Source organism: Salmo salar, chromosome 10 (assembly GCF_965601325.2).
Source record: "Salmo salar chromosome 10, fSalSal1, whole genome shotgun sequence".
Lineage (NCBI taxonomy): Eukaryota > Metazoa > Chordata > Actinopteri > Salmoniformes > Salmonidae > Salmo > Salmo salar.
The window spans coordinates 6,426,233-6,451,520 of NC_138300.1; the positions used below are offsets into that span (position 1 = coordinate 6,426,233).

At 43.1% G+C, this 25,288-nt stretch overlaps 1 protein-coding gene across 1 annotated transcript in view; it reads left to right on the plus strand.

The window, feature by feature from the left end:
• Nucleotides 1-25,288, plus strand: part of ttll7 (tubulin tyrosine ligase-like family, member 7) — a 140,136-nt gene that overhangs the window by 12,392 nt on the left and 102,456 nt on the right. Inside the window, exons 2-3 of the mRNA XM_014215640.3 lie at nucleotides 10,697-11,044; nucleotides 11,532-11,663. Of these exons, the coding sequence (XP_014071115.2) occupies nucleotides 11,020-11,044; nucleotides 11,532-11,663 (157 nt within the window). The 5' untranslated portion in view covers nucleotides 10,697-11,019. The remainder of the gene's footprint in view (nucleotides 1-10,696; nucleotides 11,045-11,531; nucleotides 11,664-25,288) is intronic.

Genomic DNA, 25,288 nt, shown 5'->3' on the forward strand with positions numbered 1-25,288 from the left:
TGATGCATTTTCAAAATGCAAGATACAGAAATAAACTGTATTGCATTTTGAGCTGAAGGTCATTCATGTTAGCAGTCAATATCGACTACGGATATCATGTCCCATTGACACATTCTCTGGAGTCCAGAGCAATCTTACGGCCTGCTGGTCAGATGGAAAGCATGATCTGTTTGTAGACTTTTTCTTCATCACAAACATAATTATTAATTCACCAGAATATGTTACATCTTCATCCCATAAGTATGGGCGATGTTACAGCTATCTTTAGACATATAGCCAAAATAATAAAATATTTTCCAGATTCAGTTTCACACTCGCAACACCACAAAACCTTCTCACTGTGCTAGCTCAAGACTCGAGTCCACACCTCTGGTAAATATCACAGAGTGGGCCTTTAAGTGGTGTTCTCAGACCCCTCTATTGATTCTACGTTCTGCTTTGAAAACAAGTTTTGATGTGTAGGCAGACATGCATAAATCCTTTGGGGAGATCCTTTTAGCTTTGAAGCGTCTTTGTAAAGATAGCGTTGTGACACTATTGTATGGCTCAGATTTTTATTAAGGTAGTTTTAAGTATTCAACCTTTGCTGTGTCCTTTTAGTTCCTTCTTGTGCAGTGAGACCGAGAAATGTTTTGAATCCGTAGGCTAATTTCTTGTTTTGAAATGAAGACATGACCTATCTATTTTATGTATTCTACAATGTGTGATAGAAAACGGTCAGCCTTCCTGTCTTGAGTAAGACATGTGAGCCATTATTTTCATAAAATGAACATGACCAGCAGAGAACAGTGTTACAAAGTCTCAGCATATCTAGGCTTGCTAATGGGACAGGATGGGGAGCCAGAGTAGCACTTTACTGCGACAGACCAACAAACACACATTTGTTGTGAATGAGGGATAGTGAATGGAGAAGTGGATAGAGAGGAACTGGCCTTGACAATGACTCTTTAATTCGTCGGGCATTAGAGGGCGGGTATTGGCATGAGCTCACTCTGGCTCAGCGTCCATAGAAACTCAGCCATTCAGCATGTCAGTGCCACCTTTCTATGTCCCTCTGCCCGTCTAAATAGTTTTCTGAAGGTTGTGGATAATAAGCAAGCACAAATCATGTTGTCAAGAAAATAAATAAAGTAGAAGCCTATAATGTGATAATCATTTAAATGGTATGGTATAATTTCTGTAGGACTATAGTCAATAAAATGACAATCATCTGGTTGTAAATAAATTGTTGGAATTGTGCTCTGAATTGACGTAGAATCTTTCTTTGGTACCATACTATTTATTATCTTACAGGCCTAGCTCGTTTATAATAGTTTACTCTGCATAATAGCACCGTGTAGCCTAAATATGATTCAAGTAGGCCCTCTTGTGGTTGTTCATGCAATTACCAACCCGTGAGGCAACCTCAGAGACAGAGGAGCAGACTGACAGAGAGACAGACCAAGAGGCAAAGGCAAACAGACAGAGAAACCTAGCTAGAGAGGGGCTGGATTATTAAAGCAGACTAGGCCTATAGATAGCCTAATAGACACTATTCTCTTTCTTTCGCAGATTAACCATGCCATTACATGACATGGTTGCAAGATTGCAAGATCAAATGTTGCAAGATCGAATCCCCGAGCTGACAAGGTTAAAATCTGTCGTTCTGCCCCTGAACAAGGCTGTTAACCCACTGTTGCTAGGCTGTCATTGAAAATAAGAATTTGTTCTTAACTGACTTGCCTAGTTAAATAAAAGTTTAAAAAACATAACAGTAACAGCTGCCATTTAACCCAGGACTTGTCCTTGACCTGCTTAAGGGTTGCTTAGTCCTTGGAATAAATAAGTAGGCCAGGCCTATGTCAATGAAGATAAAAATGTCCTGGGCTGCACATTACAGAAGCATTCTGATTGTAACCTGTAATAGAATCCGATTTTATTGAATTAAACCATTATTCTTTCACACATACCCTCTTTGTACAAATGAGGAGACTCCTGCACATATAAAGTGCTCACCTGTAACTCTTTCTACAGTACTTTACACCTACCCCCTGCTCTCTCCACCCCATCCCCCTACTGTCTAGGGAGAGAGCCCAGCCATGTGGGACTCTTATTATTGGCAGGGTCAGCTTTGGGCTCACACAATAGCTGTAACGGCTGTCGTAGTAATGAAACCAAGGTGCAGCGGAGGATGTGTGTTCATCTTGAAATTTAATTGAAAAAGAGAACACTATAAAAATAAACAAAAGACGACAGCAAAACAGTCCTGTCAGAAAATACTCTAAACAGAAAACAATCACCCACAAACCCCAAAGGAAAAACAGGCTGCCTATGTATGACTCCCAATCAGCAACAATGAACTACAGCTGTTCCTGATTGGGAGCCACACACGGCCAACCAAAGAAACAAACCAACATAGAAAAATAAACATAGAACGCCCACCCATGTAACACCCTGGCCTAACCAAAATAGATAACAAAAAAACCCTCTCTATGGCCAGGGCAGATGCATACAGTAGTAGATTAATAGATGAGTTTGTACTAGAGGTCGACCGATTGTACTCCCTGGGGAGAGCTGTAGTGGAGAGCTGTTGTCTGTCTGTCTGTCCGCCTGCCCACCCGTCTGTCTGCCAGCCCGTCTGCCCGTCTGTCTGTCTGTCCGTCCGCCTGCCTGCCCCTCTGTTTCTCCTGTCTGTTTCTCCTGCCTGTCTGTTAGGCTAGTGACCAATCCTCAAAAAGGGATTTGTTTTTTGAGAAACACCTACCTGAGGTAGAATGAAACTCAACCATGTTTTTTCACAGCTCTTATGTTTCCCAAATATGAAATGGATGGTTGTGTAAAAAGATTTTATTGCAAAAGTTTATAGATATTGTGACACACATCCTAAAATAATTTTTTCATTCAAAGATTCCTCTGGATTTTATTTGATTTGTCTACTGTTCTTATGACCTGTACTCAACTATTTTTGTGTTCCTAGCTCCAACAGTGCTGTATTAACTAACAATACACATACATCTAAAGTAAAAGAATGGAGTTAAGAAATACACTGCTCAAAAAAATAAAGGGAACACTTAAACAACACAATGTAACTCCAAGTCAATCACACTTCTGTGAAATCAAACTGTCCACTTAGGAAGCAACACTGATTGACAACAAATTTCACATGCTGTTGTGCAAATAGAATAGACAACAGGTGGAAATTATAGGCAATTAGCAAGACACCCCCAATAAAGGAGTGGTTCTGCAGGTGGGGACCACAGACCACTTCTCAGTTCCTATGCTTCCTGGCTGATGTTTTGGTCACTTTTGAATGCTGCCGGTGCTTTCATTCTAGTGGTAGCATGAGACGGAGTCTACAACCAACACAAGTGGCTCAGGTAGTGCAGCTCATCCAGGATGGCACATCAATGCGAGCTGTGGCAAGAAGGTTTGCTGTGTCTGTCAGCGTAGTGTCCAGAGCATGGAGGCGCTACCAGGAGACAGGCCAGTACATCAGGAGACGTGGAGGAGGCCGTAGGAGGGCAACAACCCAGCAGCAGGACCGCTACCTCCGCCTTTGTGCGAGGAGGAGCAGGAGAAGCACTGCCAGAGCCCTGCAAAATGACCTCCAGCAGGCCACAAATGTGCATGTGTCTGCTCAAACGGTCAGAAACAGACTCCATGAGGGTGGTATGAGGGCCCGACGTCCACAGGTGGGGGTTGTGCTTACAGCCCAACACCGTGCAGGACGTTTGGCATTTGCCAGAGAACACCAAGATTGGCAAATTCGCCACTGGCGCCCTGTGCTCTTCACAGATGAAAGCAGGTTCACACTGAGCACGTGACAGACGTGACAGAGTCTGGAGACGCCGTGGAGAACATTCTGCTGCCTGCAACATCCTCCAGCATGACCGGTTTGGCGGTGGGTCAGTCATGGTGTGAGGTGGCATTTCTTTGGGGGGCCGCACAGCCCTCCATGTGCTCGCCAGAGGTAGCCTGACTGCCATTAGGTACCGAGATGAGATCCTCAGACCCCTTGTGAGACCATATGCTGGTGCGGTTGGCCCTGGGTCCCTCCTAATGCAAGACAATGCTTGACCTCATGTGGCTGGAGTGTGTCAGCAGTTCCTGCAAGAGGAAGGCATTGATGCTATGGACTGGCCCGCCCGTTCCCCAGACCTGAATCCAATTGAGCACACCTGGGACATCATGTCTCCCTCCTTCCACAAAAGCCACGTTGCACCACAGACTGTCCAGGAGTTGGCGGATGCTTTAGTCCAGGTCTGGGAGGAGATCCCTCAGGAGACCATCCGCTACCTCATTAGGAGCATGCCCAGGCATTGTAGGGAGGTCATACAGGCACGTGGAGGCCACACACACTACTGAGCCTCATTTTGACTTGTTTTAAGGACATTACATCAAAGTTGGATCAGCCTGTAGTGTGGTTATCCACTTTAATTTTGAGTGTGACTCCAAATCCATACCTCCATGGGTTGATAAATTGGATTTCCATTGATTATTTTTGTGTGATATTGTTGTCAGCACATTCAACTATGTAAAGAAAAAAGTATTTAATAAGATTATTTCATTCATTCAGATCTAGGATGTGTTGTTTAAGTGTTCCCTTTATTTTTTTGAGCAGTATATATAAATATTAGGACGAGCAATATCGGAGTGGCATTGAGTAGAATACCAAATTCAGTAGAATAGAATGCAGTATATACATGCGAAATGAGTAAAGCAGTATGTAACCGTTATTAAGGTGACCAGTGATTCCATGTATATAGGACAGCAGCCTCTAATGTGCAGGGTTGAGTAACCGGGTGGTAGCCGGCTAGTGATGGCTGTTTAACAGTCTGATGGCCTGGAGATAGAAGCTGTTTTTCAGTCTCTCGGTCCCAGCTTTGATGCACCTGTATTGACCTCGCCTTCTGGATGGTAGCGGAGTGAACAGGCCTTGGCTCGGGTGGTCGATGTCCTTGATTTGTCTTTTTGGTCTTCCTTTGACATCGGGTGCTGTAGGTGTCCTGAAATTGTTGCATGTTGTGTTTATATCTTTGTTCAGTATAGTTTCAGTGGGGGAAAAGAGGGAGACGTTGTTGATATGCTGTAATTGTGTGAATGGGATTTAAACATGGACACATATTGAAAAGCTATTTGTCTTCAGGTATTCAAACACAACTGAGGCATGGCAGTGCCACTCAGTCCTAGATCAGGATTTCCGTAAGCTATTTGTCTTCTTTTGGCCAAAAATAAATAAATGAAAAAGACGATAAATAAAATCGCTGCCTGCCAAAAAACAATCCCATTGAGAAATAATGCTTTTTAGCCTATTCTTTGATTGAAATAATACCAGTGGATATAGCGCTAGAGCTGCTGATACAGCTCAAACGGCGCTTTGTTGCTGCTTGAGTGAAACATGTGCTTTAATAAGCCCAATCAACAATTTTAAAGGCATACTAAAACAAGGCATATAAAAAACAATTTAAATAATTTATAAAAGCTACAATTTTTCTTTGTCAACTGGTAATTGAAGCGCACTTCCCATTTGCCATTGAAGTGCATAGGCAACTAGGCAGGCTTCAGCATCTCACACATCACTTTGCAATGAGCTGGAGGCAGTATGCATTTTGAAAACATATACTTCATTGTTTGAAACCTGAATGCTTTACTACATATTATGAGGCATGTCTTACCTTGCTTCAAAGTAGCATTGCCAAAATCCAACAACGTGCATGCAGATATTTTATAATATATGCCATTGAAACTAGCATTTCTCTCATGTTCTATTGATTTTCAAATCAACTTTCTTTCATTGTCCAGTAACCAAAGGCACAATCCTAGTCATATTAGCAACCTATGATATTTGTTGCATATTTAGATCTCTGCTCTTTCTAAGTTTCTAATGGTTATTTTCATCTCTGTCACATGAAACCGCTCACAATGGTGTTTTCCCTCTAATTGCATTATAGAACAAATATTCATGCGTAGCCTGCTGCCTTGTGCGCATTGCTGTGCTTATAATGTGAAGAAATGATAGTTGTTCAACATTTTATGCTAAATGTTCTGATCTGTTGTATGAGCCTCATTGCTCTTTTTTTTTTGGGGGGGGGGGGGGGAGATGTAGCCTAGTCCTACTGGTTGTATGAGTTTGGGATCTATCGCCCCAGAACTGTCCCAGAGTCTGTTTGGAATAGGCTATTTCTTTCTCGCACTGAAGGACAAGCTGACCAATAGAATAGGTCAACTATTCTACTATGGGGGATAGTAGATTGACATAGGCTAGTGATTTTGCTGTTCATTACTCGTTTGTCAGTGTCAGCAGAGTAGGCTACACTGTAACTTTTGTCGTAAAAAAAAAATGATTTTGCTAATGTCACCAGTCATATACTGTATAGTGTAGTAGAACTGCATGAAATGTGTTTATAAAAGGCTAACATTTTCCTGTGCAAAGAAAGGAGAATCTGATGTAGCCAAAAGCCTGAGGAAAAGTTCATGTGGGCAGTTAAGTTTGAGGAAGCTAATTGTCACCATAAAAATGCACCTATACAATAAAGAATTTCACACATCCTCACAGATTTATGTAAAATAGCCTACTATTCCTAATGTGATGAGGAGATTGGATAGTCATAATTTAAGCTAATTATATAAATCAATCACTGTTCGCAAAGAAGACTGTTCAATGCAGTGCGCAGTGGCTTAGAGTAGGCTTTTGGCTACATCAGATTCTCCTTTCTTTGCACAGGAAAATGTTAGCCTTTTATAAACACATTTCATGCAGTTCTACTACACTATACAGTATATGACTGGTGACATTAGCAAAATCATATTTTTTTTAACGACAAAAGTCGTTAAAGGAAAAAAATGACGTTGTCTTATCCGTATATTAGGCCTACGAGAAGGGGAGACGCAAACACAATGACGTCCATCGTCATTTTGTTTGACTCATTGATAAAGACTGTGAATATGCACACTCACCGGGAATATGGTCAATATTAGGCTACTTTTCTCCCAATTAAGTTGAACTAAAAGACAGATTGGAGTCTTTTCATTGTCTTCTCTTTACAGCAATAGGCATTTGTTTTCCAAACAGTTTTTTCTCACGATTTGTATTTATAAATACTGCTATATGCCTGGCTGGATCTCTCTGCTTTTCACTGACAGTCGCAACTCAACAATAATCTATTTGGTATTTGCTGCTCGCTCTGGCCAATTTGTGGGCCCATCCGACTGTAGGCTATGAGGGTTTAAACAAACCACAAAAACAAAACTAAAAAAAGATTATGCTTTCTGGTGTAGTAGCCTATTTTGAATGATTGTATTTATTTTTGTATAGACAGGAGTAAGCTAATTAAATCAAATCAAAATCAAATTTTATTTGTCGCATACACATTGTTAGCAGATGTTAATGTGAGTGTAGCGAAATGCTTGTGCTTCTAGTTCCGACCATGCAGTAATATCTAACAAGTAATCTAACAATTTCACAACAACTACCTTATACACACAAGTGTAGGAATGAATAAGAATATGTACATAAAAATATATGAATGAGCGATGGCTGAACGGCCAATTTTGGTAATTTAATTCAATTTACTCCAGAGAAAGCTTCCCCTAGCCTTATGGACACGCAGCCTATGTATTCTAACATCTTCAAATTGCTCATCGGAATTCGGTAAGAATGTCGCACGGCGTTGCATACCATTTGCATGTTCTGTTAAGATTAATTACCATAAACTAAATGTGATTTCTTTCATTCTGAGAACCGTGGGTGGACGCCATAATCTGGTTACGCCACCAATGCATATGGGTCCGGTAAATTTCTTAAATGTCCGGTAAATTAAAATGTACTGGTCAAATGTCCGTCGCCACATTTTTCTAACGGAAACCCTATCCTAGCTATACCAAGAGCCTTATGAGTCCCTTATAAAGACCGAATAACACATTCAATACAAAATAAACAAGGGCAACATACGGTTGTGTAAAAAGGTACACCTATCTAGTACCGGGTCGGACCCCCCTTTGTCTCCAGAACAGCCTGAATTCTTCGTGGCATGGAAACATTGTTCAATTGGTGTCAAGGGACCCTAACGTGTGTCAAAAAAACATCCCCTACACCATTATACCACCGCCACCAGCCTTTACCATTGACACCAGGCAGGATGGGTATATGGACTAATGCTATTTACCTCATATCTTGAGTCTGCCATCAGTATGACGCACCGGGAACCGGGTTTTGTCGGACCAGACGATGTGTTTCCACTCATCAATTGTCCAGTGTTGGTGATCACGTGCCCACTGGAGCCGCTTCTTCTTGTTTTTAGTAGATCGGAGTGGTACCCAGTGTGGTCGTCTGCTGCAATAGCAGGACCGATTATTTGTGCGTTCCGAAATGCCGTTCTGCACACCACTGTTGTACTGCGCCGTTATTTGCAGGTTTGTCTCCTTCGACCTCTCATCAACAAGCTGTTTTTGCCCACAGGACTGCCGCAGACTGGATGTTTTTTGTTTGTCGCTAAACCCTAGACACAGTCTTGCGTGAAAAGCCCAGGAGGCCGGACGTTTCTGAGATACTGGAACTGTTACGCGCCTGGCACCGATGATCATACCACGCTCAAAGTTGCTTAGGTCACTAGTATTGCTCATTCTAATGTTCAATCGAACAATAACTGAATGCCTCGATGCCTGTCTGCCTGCTTTATATAGCAAACCACGACCACATAACTCACTGTCTGTAGGCGCAAATCATTTTTGTGAACGGGATGATGCACCTAATAAACCGGCCACTGAGTGTATATGCAGGCAAAGGTGTTTGAGTGTAATCATGTTGCCATATTGGATTCAGAATAAATTAGATTTACAACAAAACAGTCCCTATGGGCTTGATTACAAAATTCTGATTTACATGTGATTTAACCTCGTCAAATGGTATTATGGCAGCCATATTGCATTTGACGCAAAATCCATGGTGGCCCCAAAGATAATCTGGGGTGGCCCCTGATTACAAGAGTAGGGGCTAAAATACAAAATCTTTCAAGGAACCTTAGACCCCAAAAAATCTAATTGTCTGAGCCCACTTGTTTTCCTTAGAGCAGATTATACTAGCCACAACATCAAAAAACATGTGCAACTGTATGTATTTTTGTCAGGCAGGATGATACAGCACTGAATGAGAGCAAATTTGACTTGGAAAGTTGTCTATTAATCAGCCACGAAAAGGTAAAGCTTACATTCATCATAAATATTCATAGTTTACATTTCCGCATATTGTATCTCTGCGTTTACAGGTATTTATTTCTAAGATGTATTAAGATATCCTAATGCTGTTTGTTTGTGTATGTAGGACAGACAACTGACTACTTTTTTTCTAAATTGTTGCAATATCAGAGCTTGCAATATTGGGTTACATGAGCTTATGTGGCCCATCCACCCTCCAGCCAGTTATGTCACAATATCTATTTACTTTTGCAGTAAAATATTTTTACACAACCATTCATTTCATATATGGGAGATATTAGGAATATGAACAAACCTGGTTGTACATTGGGTAGGGGTAACAAAAAAATGTGGGAGCCTTGGCACTAGCCTATATCTGCCTGGGGCCTCAGGGCCATAGAGGGTTAATATGGCACCGGGAGGTGAATGCTCTCTGGCAATCTCTCAGTAGAAACAGAGAACAGTAGGCTACAACACCCAGGGGAGAGGTAGTGTCAGCAGTTCAGCTCATCCTTTCTCTCCCCCCCTGCACTCTCTCCATCCTCACTGTGAATAGAGGGTAGAGAGCATAGCAACCCGTTGTTTGGATAGGAGTGACCGGGAGTTATTGAGTAATGTGATTGGATTGTTTTCCCATTTTAATTAATTATGCTGACTTTGATGGAATCAATGGAGCTGCTTTGCTTTAGCTGGCTGGTAGTGTATGTTTGTGTGTCTGTGTGTGTGTTTGTGTTGTTCTTTCTGTATTGTATAGGCAAATGTGTGAATCACTTAAAGAGCATTTCACAATATGACCACGACAGGCTACTGTTGATCTCTACAGTGGCATTTTTTGTTGTTGAAATAAATAAGCTATGGTTAATCGAAAATATACTGTTGATCACAATTGACACCATACAAAATAAGAAAATGAGCTACAGGTATTTTGATAGCCTCCTTTTACTTTTCAACAACAGTTGTATCTGATTGTGTTCACTCAAGCCATTAACGGGCACAGATGGCACGATCACGAGACGTGGAGAGAGAAGAGGGACAAGCCTGTAACCCTTTTATTTGACAGCCACATTAATATTTAATGACTCTCCCATGGAGCTGTCCTGTATATGGGCTAGTTGTGATTACGGCATTGCATTAATTACTACATGACTGTACATCTGCTATAGCGCCAGAGGGGTGCAGTATTCAGTCACGCAGCTCCATACAGTGAAGCTCTGTCACAGTGAACTCATTCCATAGCAACGCTTTGGATGTATCCCAAATGACACCCTATTCCCTATATAGTGCACTACTATGGACCTTATGTGCCCTCGTCAAAAGTACTGCACTACATAGGGAATAAGGTTCCATTTGGGACACAGCGCTTTGTGTCAGATTGATTTATATAGTGTGAGATCTGTGCGTGCTGCACATGGAAAGGTTGTCCAGGGCAGCGAAGAGCAAAGCATGCATGGAGCCAAGTAGCAGTTATTCTCCCCCTACTCAACCTTGGCTGTAAAAAAAGCCTTCTTCTTCTCTTCCTCCACAGGCACTAGACACCCGACACATCCATCACTTTCTCTGCGGGCTCTAAACGCACTGTGGCTGGGCTGAATTCTAAGGAGGAGTCCCACTCCCCAGTCCCCCCCTCTACCTCCACCCCTCTGCTGTCCCCTCTTCACTACCTTCATGACCAGACTGAGGGAAGAGGAGAGGCTGGTGCTCAGATGATCCCGCTCTGGGCTGCCGTAACCAAATTTGTCCAGACAGGGAAGACATAAGTAGTGTCTCTGGAGGGCCCTGCCCGGTGTCCCCTCGGCCGCTAGCCTGGCAGAGTGCTCCGTTCCCCCCTTTGATCCCCCGGCCCGTGAGATGCCCTCTCCCCCTGACGATGGAGGTGAGTATGACACCTCTACTCTCCAGGCCTGACACGGCCAATTACCTCATAGAGCTGAGATGCCCTCCTCTCTCTATCTCTCAAACACACACACACACACTGCGATGGATGCCTTAATAGCGGGGCCTGACAACGCCTCAATGTCTAGTATATATGCACGCCCAGCGAATAATAATAGCAGGGTCACCTCCAGCATAACAGAGCAGGGCCTCCTTTCTCTTTTCCTTTTGTATGTCCGTTTGCATCCAATTGAGTCACAACTGGACTGTAGACAATGGCTGTATGAATATCCAACCTACCAATCACTACATCCTATCCTCCCACCCTGTACTGGGCTTATTAATTAGTGCACACCGTAGCAAAACGTTTTACAACAGGAAAATGTTTTGCATCGACAACTAGAGTTTCTGCCCGTTTGCTTTTTTTGGTTCGTAGTGAATTTACCCCTGTACTGTAGCTAATCTTGTACTGTGGCTCCCTCCTTCAGAGGATCAAGGACCATCCCTCATGAACGGGCCATCTGCGGGCTCCCACCAGATCAGTGGAAGAAGGAAGGTCCGCACCAAGAAGAAGAAGGGGACCATTACAGCCAACGTGGCTGGCACCAAATATGAAATCGGTACGAGGGAATTTTGTGCTTTGTGTTGTGATGTTAAGTTGCCTTGCACGAGCGGGACAGAATGGCTCATAGGAGCAGGAGCCTGTCTCCTGTTTCTGTAGCGTGAGGCAGCTTGATGTACAAGTACACCACCTGGACAGGATGCTAGTCTATCTATCGTATGGCCTTACCCCTAATATATCTCCTTAATGCTGAGTGCCAAGCAGAGATGCATCGGGTCCCGTTTTTACAGTCTTTGGTAAGACTCGGCTGGGGATCGAACTTCCATCCTTCCAATCTCAGGGTGGACACGATAACCACAAGGCTACGGAGTTGTGATGTTAGCTTCATCTTTAAATTGTAGGGAAAATTGTTAATTCAAAGCAAACGAATGTGATCCTATAGACAGTTTCTCATATTCAGGTGAACTCTCGCTCAGTGGTTGCCTAACTTTTTATGGAGTGACCCATCTAAAACTGGAGTTTTCTTGTGACTCATCAAGTAAACACAGCCTATGTTTCTGGCTAGTGTAATTGCTGGCTAGTGTTAAGTGGTGACCCAAAAAGCCACAGTAAATGTAAGGAAAACATTAATTGAACTATCTGATTTGGCAGACCATTTGAGCATTGCATTTGTTTTTGAAACTCTTAAAAACAATAACTAATTGAGTCAAGCCTTCGAAAAAATATCCAAGACAATTCAATACATTCTCAAGTGAAGTAATTTAACCTGGCAGTGGATTTTTCCAAGGAAGGTAAAAGAGCTGAGTAAGCGCTTTTCAAGTATTCTGTAAATTGGGTGATGGTATCTCAGGGGTGAACCCACCACCTACTAAAGTATGGAGTCAGCAACACAGAGAGAGGTTGATGGGTAGAGGGATGTTGTGGTGGGTACTGTAGTTGTAAGTCGTGCTGTGAATCTGTTCTCTAGCTGTGCAGAGACTCTCATTCTGGCCATATTGTAGCCATAGCAGGCGTCTAGTGTAGCAAATGAACATGAAGGACCAGATGGACTAAGCATTTCTACTAGAGCTAATCTTGCACCTGTTCAAAATGTATATCATTAAAGGTAATGATGAAAGATGGAACATAATAGTGGTGGAGCCGTTAAGGCTGCGGCACTTGGCATATATGCAATCCCCCTGCCAGCGAGGGATCGAATCCTGACCCCACCGGTCTTCACACTATGTTCTCCCAGCTCATTTCTGTCTATCCCTTTCAATACTTTCAAATATATATACACATTTAAAAACAGGATACAGTATACAGTTGGAGATATATTCTCGTTTTTGTAATGCTCGCCATAGAAATGGATGCCATAGAAAAAGCTTTATGTAAATAGAGCTATTGAACCACACCTTAGTTTAATTTCAACATATAACGACAATAAGAGTTACTGATGGGATTGTATGTCAGTCACTGCAGTGGATCAAAGGGAAAAGACAAACCCACATTGTTTTTTGCTTTAGGTTAGCTGAATGCCATTAGACATTCCAGTGTAATTGGACTGTCACAGTCACATTGGAAAGATTTGTACTTGTTAAAGTGCAATTATGCAACATTAGGTCCAGCGTCTCCAGGTTTGCCAAAGCTTTCAAGAAATTAATTAATACGTTGTTTCGTTATGGCATATACATTTTTAATTAGTCACTGAATAATGAATAGTCAGTCATTGGATTAATGTCTAAATGCGCCAGCCACCTATCTCTCATACTTCGGGTTTCCACTGGGATTTGAATACATTATGGGCCATTTATTTATCTTTTTTGTAAAATAGGGCAGGGGTAAACCTGTGTTCAGATATCTAAGCTAGGTTGGATATATTGAATCACTTCAAGGCTGCCGGGTAGAGCACTATGGATGCTGTCTTATTTGGCTTGTCACCTCACCACCATGAACCACACACTGGTACTCTTTAAGGTTCTTTAATGAACTGTAGGATGTTGTTCTACAAGCAATAGAAAAGGGAATAATATGCAATTATGACTATAAGATGCATGCAGTATAAAAGCTTAATCAGCTTAGCTTACTACAGTATGCAATGTAAACGTAATGAAATATGGCTTCACACAGATGTGAATACAATACTGACTTAAAATGATATGCTGTATGTAATTGGCTTCTATTACATCTAACTAGAAAGATTTTGCAGTATAAGAGGAAATAAATTACAATAGCAGAATACATCTGCAATCTATACACTGCTACACAATAAAGTTCTAGTATGCTAACATTGACAGTAAACTATAAAGTGGCCCACAGTGCAATAAACGGCATACTGACCATAGAATGGTAAATAAAGGTAAAATAAAATGGCAGACAGAGCGAGTGCACTCACTTATACAACTTTATACAACGGGTGGGTCTAATCCTGAATGCTGATTGGTTAAAACCGCATTCCCCGGTGTCTATTCCACAAGTTACCACCGGATAAATCTATGAAGTTAAAATGCCGATTTACTCTGTTCCATCTGACTGCGCAATCCACTGTCTCATCAGGCCAACCAAGCAATTTATAAACTTGATCTCCACTATAAAAAGCATCTAAACTCTGCAAAAAAATAAACGTCCTCTCACTGTCAACTGCGTTTATTTTCAGCAAACTTAACATGTGTAAATATTTATATGAACAAAACAAGATTCAACAACTGAGACATAAACTGAACAAGTTCCACAGACATGTGATTAACAGAAATGGAATAATGTGTCCCTGAACAAAGGGGGGGTCAAAATCAAAAGTTACAGTCAGTATCTGGTGTGGCCACCAGCTGCATTAAGTACTGCAGTGCATCTTCTCCTCATGGACTGCACCAGATTTGACAGTTCTTGCTGTGAGATGTTACCCCACTCTTCCACGAAGGCACCTGCAAGTTCCCAGACATTTCTGGGGGGAATGGCCCTAGCCCTCACCCTCCGATCCATACAGGTCCCAGACATGCTCAATGGGATTTCGATCCGGGCTCTCCGCTGGCCATGGCAGAACACTGACATTCCTGTCTTGCAGGAAATCACGCACAGAACGAGCAGTATGGCGGGTGGCATTGTGGCTTTGGCATTGCTGGTGGCATTGTCATGCAGGCATTGTCATGCAGGAGGGTCATACGCTCATTCCTTCGACGATAAACGCGAATCCGATCATCACCCCTGGTGAGACAAAACCGCGAGTCGTCAGTGAAGAGCACTTTTTGCCAGTCCTGTCTGGTCCAGCAACGGTGGGTTTGTACCCATAGGCGACGTTGTTGCCGGTGATGTCTGTTGAGGACCTGCCTTACAACAGGCCTACAAGCCCTCAGTCCAGCCTCTCTCAGCCTATTGCGGACAGTCTGAGCACTGATGGAGGGATTGTGCGTGCCTGGTGTAACTCGGGCAGTTGTTGTTGCCATCCTGTACCTGTCCCGCAGGTGTGATGTTCGGTTCTACCGATCCTGTGCAGGTGTTGTTACATGTGGTCTGCCACCGCGAGGACGATCAGCTGTCCGTCCTGTCTCCCTGTAGCGATGTTTTAGGCGTCTCGGTACGGACATTGCAATTTATTGCCCTGGCCACATCTGCAGTCCTCATGCCTTCTTGCAGCATGCCTAAGGCACGTTCACGCAGATGATCAGGGACCCTGTGCATCTTTCTTTTGGTGCTTTTCAGAGTCCGTAGAAAGGCCTCTTTAGTGTCCTACGTTTTCATAACTGTGACCTTAATTGCCTACCGTCTGTAAGCTGTTAGTGTCTTAACGACCGTTCCACGGGTGCATGTTTATTAATTGTTTATGGTTCATTGAACAAGCATGGGAAACAGTGTTTAAACTCTTTACAATGAAGCTCTTTGAAGTTATTTGGATTTTTACAAATTATCTTTGCAAGACAGGGTCCTGAAAAAGGGAAGTTTCTTTTTTTGCTGAGTTTAGACATTATTTCACTTTTCTTTTAGACTAACATTTAGTTTTCAACAATGGAGATTTGTATAAACCTTGCTGTCTGTCTCTCCAACATTTGCAATATTAAATCCATATTCAAATTCTATCTCCAGCTGTCCCATAGTAATGAATGTGTCGGGACGAAACATCATGAATCAGCTGGCATAATTTTTATGGATATATACAAAGAAATGTCATTGAAAAAAGGTGAAATGAAGTGCAGCTAGTTTGTAACCTTTCCAGCTTCAGTTTGAAGTGATTGTGTTAGCTGTGTTGTTGGCTGTGTTGTTGGCTACTTTGCTGTTATTCTGGCTGCACATTTTGACCTGACTATGTTAACCGTAGTTGGCCAGCTAACAAGCAAGGGATAATAACATTGCCAGCCAGTATGGCAATGGAACATTTAGAACGAACGACTGGGTCGTGTCTCTAGCAACCGAACCAATAGAACAAACGACCAGCCGGCTTGGGTAGCAACTCTAGATTTGTGTCGGGGCTATAGCTTGTGGAAGGATGCAGCAGTATGAATAAATTAATCACATTTTTTTATGAAAATATGTTTATCATTAGTTGAATATGTTGGTAACTTGTTGTATAAAAGTGATAATGCCCTATCCCTTTTAATAGCCGGGCAACTGCACACATTTCAGCAAATAAACGCCTGTTTCAAATAAAAGCTCGGTCTAAATGAATTGTTTTTGAGGTTACCATGAATTACCATTAATTGTTTACAAGGTTTAATCTTTGATATGTGACATTAAATAAGTCAGTAATGACTCAAAAAAATGATGGCAATCATGCCTTTTTATCGCCAGTAAGAAACTGCTCACCATTGGCTGCTAACAGCTGAGAACTGCTAGCAAAATGGCAAGCACAAAAACAGTCACCAACTTCGGGAGTACAAATCTGCAGAAATCGACCGTCTAGTTGCGAAAGTAAGAACTGCCGAAAATGCATAGTCAAAGAGGAGAATAATTATTCTGTCATGGAATTTTGTATTACATTTTTTAAATAGAGCCATACTAAGACAAAAGAAACAGTGTGTAAATGATAACGCGTTAGTGCAGGTAATGAAGAAATGTATTAAAATGCTGGAATTAAACAATTAACTATGCAAATAAGCAAAAGCTGTGTGCATTAAGGAAATAGACGCCTTGCTTTAATTGAAGCCTGTCTCTAATAAGCGCCTGTTGTGATCAGTGACTTAACCTCTCTGGTATCATTGGGATGCTAGCGTCCCACCTCGACAACAGCCAGTGAAATTGCAGGGCGCCAAATTCAAACAAGAGAAATCCCATGATTAAAATTCCTCAAACATACAAGTATTATACACCATTTTAAAGATAAACTTCTTGTTAATCCAACCACAGTGTCCGATTTCAAAAAGGCTTAACGGCGAAAGCACACCATGCGATTATGTTAGGACAGCGCCTAGCCACAAGAAACCATAGACATTTTCCAGCCAAGGAGAGGACTCACAAAAGTCAGAAATGGCGATTAAATGAATCACTAACCTTTGATCTTCATCTGGTGGCACTCCCAGGACTCCATGTTACACAATAAATGTTTGTTTTGTTCGATAATGTCCCTCTTTATGTCCAAAAACCTTTTGTTGGTGCATTTAGTTCAGTAATCCAAAGGCACAAAGCGCGCTCTCAACATCCAGACAAAAAGTCAAAAAAGTACAATAAAAGTTTGTAGAAACATGTCAAACGATGTTTAAAACCAATCGTCAGGTTGTTTTTGTCATAAATAATCAATAATATTTCAACCGGACAAACGCTTCATCAATAGAAAAGGAGAAACGAGAAAGGCGCGCTCCCGATCACGCGCTGGACTCATGTCTGGAAATTTCCACTGTCCACTCATTGAAAGTGCTGTATCTCCCTCATTTTTCTGAGTAAAAGCCTGAAACAATGCCTAAAGACTGGCCACATGTAGAAGAAGCCATAGAGATCGTGAACTGGGTCCTAAGTCTTTGTATGGTGGATAGGCTTTCAATGGAAAAACAGCCTTTCAAAATAATAGTACTTCCTGGATGGATTTTCCTCAGGTTTTTGCCTTCCATGTCAGTTCCGTTATACTCACAGACATTATTTTAACAGTTTTGGAAACTTTACAGTGTTTTCTATCCAAATCTACCAATTATATGCATATCCTAGCTTCTGGGGCTGAGTAGCAGACAGTTTCTCTTCTGGGCACGCTTTTCATCCAAAATTCCGAATGCTGCCCCCTACACTAGTGAAGTTAAGCAAATAATCGCCCAGGCTATTAATTTAACTTTTACGGTACTTCTGTGGAGAAATGAACGGTCTGTTCTGTCTTCACTGCAACTCACTGACTGGAGGCAGGACCTACAACGAGCAGGCTAAAGAGAACGTCTCTTGATTGCACAGAAAGTTAGGGGTGATTGACTGATGAGCTGTCGGCATTCTAAGTAAAGGGACAAACTAGGGGTGCATAGGGAACTCTAAATATGAAGGCCATCTCTACAGCCACCTCCTCATTTACAGTGGGAAACGTGTATCTCAAAAAATGCCACAACAAGGGTGTGACTACTAGTGACTAAGGCGTAATTTCCCAAACTAACGATTGTGACCCCATGTGGCGTCGGGTGATTTTAAAATGTGGTCACGAGACCTCGGTTCATAGAACAGTGCCTTAGGAACGTATTACTTATTCCACATTTTGTTGGGTTACAACCTGAATTCAAAATGGTTGAAATAGATTTTTGTTCATCCATCTACACACAATACCCCATAATGACAAAGTGAAAACATGTTTTTAGAAATATTTGCAAATGTATTGAAAATGAAATATGTAATTTACATGACTATTCACATCCCTGAGTGAATGCTAGAATCACTTTTGGCAGTGATTACAGCTGTGAGTCTTTCTGGGTAGTCTTTCTAACAACTTTGCACACCTGGATTATACACATTATTCTTTAAAAAAATGACTGAAGCTGTCAAGTTGGTTGTTGATCATTGCTAGACAGCCTTTTTCAATTCAAACCTGTAACTAGGCCACTCAGGAACATTCAATGTCGTCTTGGTAAGCAACTCCAGTGTATATTTGGGCTTGTGTTTTAGGTTATAATCCTACTGAAAACTGAATTTGACTCCTAGTCTATGTTGGAAAGCAGACTGTACCAGGTTTTCCTCTAGGATTTTGCCTGTGCTTAGCTCTATTCCGTTTCTTTTATCCTAAAAAACTCCAAAGTTCTTGCCAGTGACAAGCATAACCATAACATGATGTAGCCACCACCATGCTTGAAAATATGAAGAGTGGTACTCAGTGATGTGTTGTGTTGGATTTGCCCCAAACATAATGCTTTGTATTCAGGACATAAAGTACATTTATTTGCCACATTTATTGCAGTTTTACTTTAGTGCCTTATTGCAAACAGGATGCATGTTTTGGAATATTTGTATTCTGTACAGGCTTCCTTCTTTTCACTCTGTCATTTAGGTTGATATTGTGGAGTAACTATAATGTTGTTGATCCTTCCTCAGTTTTCTCTTATCACAGCCATTACACTCTGTAACTGTTTTAAAGTTACCATTGGCCTCATGGTGAAATCTCTGAGCGGTTTCCTTACTCTCCGGCAACTAAGTAGGAAGGATGCCTGTGTCTTCGTAGTGACATGGTTTATTGGTACACCATCCAATGTGTAATTGAATAACTTCACTATGCTCAAAGGGATATTCCATGTCTGTTTTTTTTCTTACCCATCAACCAATAGGTGCCCTTCTTTGCGAGGCATTGGAAAACCTCCCTGGTCTTTATAGTTGAATCTGTGTTTGAAATTCAATATCTGACTGAGGGACCTCACAGACTGCATGTGTGAGGCACAGAGATGAGGTAGTCATTCAAAAATCATGTCAGCTGCTCCAACATGGACAGTAAGGAAGGGACTCTAAGACCAAACATACAGAAAGCCTTAACATCTCAACTGCGAATGTCAGGGCCATCCATAAGCTCAGCAATGCGTTGCAGGGCCAGCTGATGGGGTTGTCCAAATATGGGTACCTGGAGTTACTGTATGAATCTACAATCAGCTGGACCTCTTCTAGTCTCAGGTGATCAGTGAGGATCTGGAACTTTAACCTTTCGGTTGCATCTGCTGACACAATGTTTTCTAGGGCTACTTTCAGATGTGCAAACTCCCCAAAGTCTGGTATGGTAGGAATGGGCTCCCTGTATGTTTTCTCTGGTTTGGGTGCAAGCGGGGGATGATGGGAATCAGAATGGCAGCGGTCAGGCGAGTAATGTCTGATGTGTCATAGTAGTCCTGACGTCGCCTGGGGGGGTGTGTGGGTTCCTGTCGAGACTGGGCCCCCAGCCGTGACTGGGCGCCTACGTCTTTCTTCAGGGTGATGGTGCCACTGAGCGTTCAGGTGACACAACTGCTGCAGATCTGGAGTGGGCCTGTGCCATCTCTACGTGTCTTATGTGCTCTCTGAGTGCAGCCACAAGGATGGGGTCTGATGAACACACGTCCTCATCTTCGTCTGGAGGTTGGCTCCTTGAGTGTGGCGCAGGTACTGGTCTGTCTCTGACCTGCGTCTCATGGCTTTGGTGTGGCATACCGGTGCGTTGAGATGGGACAGGAGATGTGGTTGGCTGTGGTGACTTTAGCTGAGTAGAAACTGTAGCCCTGAGTTCTCGCACCTGCTTTATAGTTATCTCTGTCATGAAGTCGGGAATTTGGGCGGCCTCATCTCTTAGTTCTATTATGGTTTCTGATTTGTTCACTTGCCTTGCACAGGAGGGCTGCATTCTTCATTTTTATGTTTTTGTAAGCTGACCTCGCTGAGGTACTCAATTTCTTGCGCCATCTCTCTGAAGGTGACAGTCCACTCACGGGGACTACTGTTGGGTGAGGTGTAGAGTGATGAACGGGCCTAATCATATAAATCCTCTTCTCTTCTTGGTTGGACGTGGCAGTGTGTGGTGAGGTGGGTGGTGAAGAGCACCTAATATAACCTGGACCACTAAGGTCAGAGTCCATCACATTATCTGGGAGGCAAGTCTCACACCGGGGCTGTGTGACGGTCGGTCAGGCTGGTGCATCAAAGACGGATAAAACAGGGGAGGAGGGCAGGTGCCTTGTAAGAATTTGCCGACGAGTAGGTAAACCCCCACTACCCTCTGTATTATTGGCCAACGGGAAATCATTGGAATACAAACTGGACCATCTACGATTAAGATTATCCTACCAACGGGACATTAAAAACTGTAATCAAATCAAATTAAAATCAAATGTATTTATATAGCCCTTCTTACATCAGCTGATATCTCAAAGTGCTGTACAGAAACCCAGCCTAAAACCCCAAACAGCAAGCAATGCAAGTGTAGAAGCACGGTGGCTAGGAAAAACTCCCTAGAAAGGCCAAAACCTAGAGAGGAACCAGGCTATGAGGGGTGGCCAGTCCTCTTCTGGCTGTGCCGGGTGGAGATTATAACAGAACATGGCCAAGATGTTCAAATGTTCATAAATGACCAGCATGGTCAAATAATAATAATCACAGTTGTCGAGGGTGCAACAAGTCAGCACCTCAAGAGTAAATGTCAGTTGGCTTTTACATTTACATTTACATTTTAGTCATTTAGCAGACACTCTTATCCAGAGCGACTTACAGTAGTGAATGCATACATTTCATTTCATACATTTTTTTTTTCTGTGCTGGCCCCCCGTGGGAATCAAACCCACAACCTTGGTGTTGCAAACACCATGCTCTACCAACTGAGCTACAGGGAAGGCCTTCATAGCCGATCATTGAGAGTATCTCTACCGCTCCTGCTGTCTCTAGAGAGTTGAAAACAGCAGGTCTGGGACAGGTAGCACGTCCGGTGAACAGGTCAGGGTTCCATAGCTGCAGGCAGAACAGTTGAAACTGGAGCAGCAGCACGGCCAGGTGGACTGGGGACAGCAAGGAGTCATCATGTCAGGTAGTCCTGAGGCATGGTCCTAGGGCTCAGGTCCACCGAGAGAGAGAAAGAAAGAAAGAGAGAATTAGAGAGAGCATACTTAAATTCACACAGGACACCGGATAAGACAGGAGAAATACTCCAGATATAACAGACTGACCCTAGCCCCCCGACACATAAACTACTGCAGCATAAATACTGGAGGCTGAGACAGGAGGGGTCAGGAGACACTGTGGCCCCATCCGATGATACCCCCGAACAGGGCCAAACAGGAAGGATATAACCCCACCCACTTTGCCAAAGCACAGCCCCCACACCACTAGAGGGATACCACCAACTTACCATCCTGAGACAAGGCCGAGTATAGCCCACAAAGATCTCCGCCACGGCACAACCCAAGGGGGGGCGCCAACCCAGACAGGAAGACCACGTCAGTGACTCAACCCACTCAAGTGACGCACCCCTCCTAGGGACGGCATGGAAGAACACCAATAAGCCAGTGACTCAGCCCCTGTAATAGGGTTAGAGGCAGAGAATCCCAGTGGAGAGAGGCGCACCGGCCAGGCAGAGACAGCAAGGGCGGTTCGTTGCTCCAGAGCCTTTCCGTTCACCTTCACACTGCTGGGCCAGACTACACTTAATCATAGGACCTACTGAAGAGATGAGTCTTCAATAAAGACTTAAAGGTTGAGACCGAGTCTGCATCTCTCACATGGGTAGGCAGACCATTCCATAAAAATTGAGCTCTATAGGAGAAAGCCCTGCCTCCAGCTGTTTGCTTAGAAATTCTAGGGACAATTAGGAGGCCTGCGTCTTGTGACCGTAGCGTACGTGTAGGTATGTACGGCAGGACCAAATCGGAAAGATAGGTAGGAGCAAGCCCATGTAATGCTTTGTAGGTTAGCAGTCAAACCTTGAAATCAGCCCTGAAGCCAGTGTTGGGAGGCTAGCACTGGGGTAATATGATCAAATTCTTTGGTTCTAGTCAGGATTCTAGCAGCCGTATTTAGCACTAACTGAAGTTTATTTAGTGCTTTATCCGGGTAGCCGGAAAGTAGAGCATTGCAGTAGTCCAACCTAGAAGTAACAAAAACATGGATTCATTTTTCTGCGTCATTTCTGGACAGAAAGTTTCTGATTTTTGCAATGTTACGTAGATGGAAAAAAGCTGCCCTTGAAACAGTCTTGATATGTTCTTCAAACGAGAGATCAGTGTCCAGAGTAACGCCGAGGTCCTTCACAGTTTTATTTATTTATTTATTTGAGACGACTGTACAACCATCAAGATTAATTGTCAGATTTAACAGAAGATCTCTTTTTTTCTTGGGACCTAGAACAAGCATCTCTGTTTTGTCTGAGTTTGAAAGAGAAAGTTTGCAGCCATCCACTATCTTATGTCTGAAACACAGGCTTCTAGCGAGGGCAATTTTGGGGCTTCACCATGTTTCATTGAAATGTACAGCTGTGTGTCATCTTATGTGTCACAGAGACTTGGCATGGATAATATAGAACTGGCTGGCTTCTCCGTGTTTCGGCAGGACAGAGCAGCTACGTCTGGTAAGACGAGAGGCGGGGGTGTGTGTCTATTTGTCAATAATTGCTGGTGTGCAATGTCTAATATTAAAGAAGTCTCGAGGTATTGCTCGCCTGAGGTAGAATACCTCATGATAAGCTGTAGACCACACTATCTACCAAGAGAATTTTCATCTATATTATTCGTAGCCGTCTATTTACCACCACAAACCAATGCTGGCACTAAGAACACACTCAACGAGCTGTATAAGGCCATAAGCAAACAAGAAAATGCTCATCCAGGAGCGGCGTTCCTAGTTGCCGGGGACTTTAGTGCAGGCAAACTTAAATCCGTTTTACCTAATTTCTACCAGCGTGTCACATGTGCAACCAGAGGAAAAACAACTCTAGACCAGCTTTACTCAACACACAGAGAAGCATACAAAGCTCTACCTCGCCCTCCATTTGGCAAATCTGACCATAATTCTATCCTCCTGATTCCTGCGTACATGCAAAAACTAAAACAGGAGGTACCAGTGACTCGCTCATTACGGAAGTGGTCAGATGACTCGGATGCTACGCTACAGGACTGTTTTGCTAGCACAGACTGGGATATGTTCCGGGATTCATCCAATGGCATTGAGGAGTACCTCAGTCACCGTCTTCATCAATAAGTGCATCGACGACGTCGTTCCTAGTGACGGTACGTACATTTCCCAACCAGAAGGCATGGATTACAGGCAACATCTGCACGGAACTAAAGGCTAGAGCTGCCGCTTTTAAGGAGCGGGAAACTAATCCGGATGCTTATAAGAAATCCAGCTATGCCCTCAGACAAACTATCAAGCAGGCGAAGCGTCAATACAGGACTAATATTGAATCCTACTACACCGGCTCTGGCGCTCGTCGGATGTGGCAGGGCTCGAAAACTATTAAGGACTACAAAGGGAAACCCAGCCACGAGCTGCCCAGTGACACAAGCCTACCAGATGAGCTAAATGCCTTTTATGCTCGCTTCGAGGCAAGCAACACTGAAGCATGAATGAGAGCAACAGCTGTTCCTGATGACTGTGTGATAACGCTCTCCGTAGCCGATGTGAGCAAGACCTTTAATTAAACAAGTCAACATTCACAAATCCAGACGGATTACCAGGACGTGTACTCAAAGCATGTGCGAACCAACTGGAGAGTGGCTTTACTAACATTTTCAACCTCTCCCTGGCCGAGTTATGTAATACCTACATGATTCGAACAGACCACCATAGTCCCTGTGCCCAAGAAAGCGAAGGTAACCTGCCTAAATGATTACCGCCCCGTAGCACTCAGGTCGGTAGCCATGAAGTGCTTTGAAAGGCTGGTCATGGCTCACATCAACACCATCATGCCAGAAACTCTAGACCCACTCCAATTCGCCCCAACAGATCCACAGATGATGCAATCTCAATCGCAGTCCACACTGCACTTTTCCACCTGGACAAAAGGAACAGGTTGTATCACATCCGGCCGTGATTGAGAGTCCCATAGGGCGGCGCACAATTGGCCCAGCGTCATCCAGGTTTGGCCGGGGTAGGCCGTCATTTTAAATAAGAATTTGCTTTTAACTGACTTGCCTAGTTAAATAAATGTAAAGCACCTTTTGTGAGAATGCTGTTCATTGACTACAGCTCAGCATGCCCACAAAGCTCCCCACTAAGCTAAAGACCCTGGGCTAAACACCTCCCTCTGCAATTGGATCCTGGACTTCCTGACGGGCCGCCCCCAGGTGGTAAGGGTAGGAAACAACACATCTGCCACGCTGCTCCTCAACACTGGTACCCCTCAGGGGTGCGTTTTTAGTTCCCTCCTGTACTCCCTGTTCACCCACGACTGCGTGGCCAAGCACAACTCCAACACCATCATTAACCTCTCTAGGGTAGGTGGCACCAAATCGTCCCACCTACGTAACAGCCAGTGTAATCCCGTGGTGCGTTATTCAAAAACCTCAAAAATGCAAAAACTTCAATTTTTCAAACATATGACTATTTTACACCATTTTAAAGACAAGACTCTCGTTAATCTAACCACACTGTCCGATTTCAAAAAGGCTTTACAACGAAAGCAAAACATTAGATTATGTCAGCAGAGTACCCAGCCAGAAATAATCACACAGCCATTTTCCAAGCAAGCATATATGTCACATAAACCCAAACCACAGCTAAATGCAGCACTAACCTTTGATGATCTTCATCAGATGACACTCCTAGGACATTATGTTATACAATACATGCATGTTTTGTTCAATCAAGTTCATATTT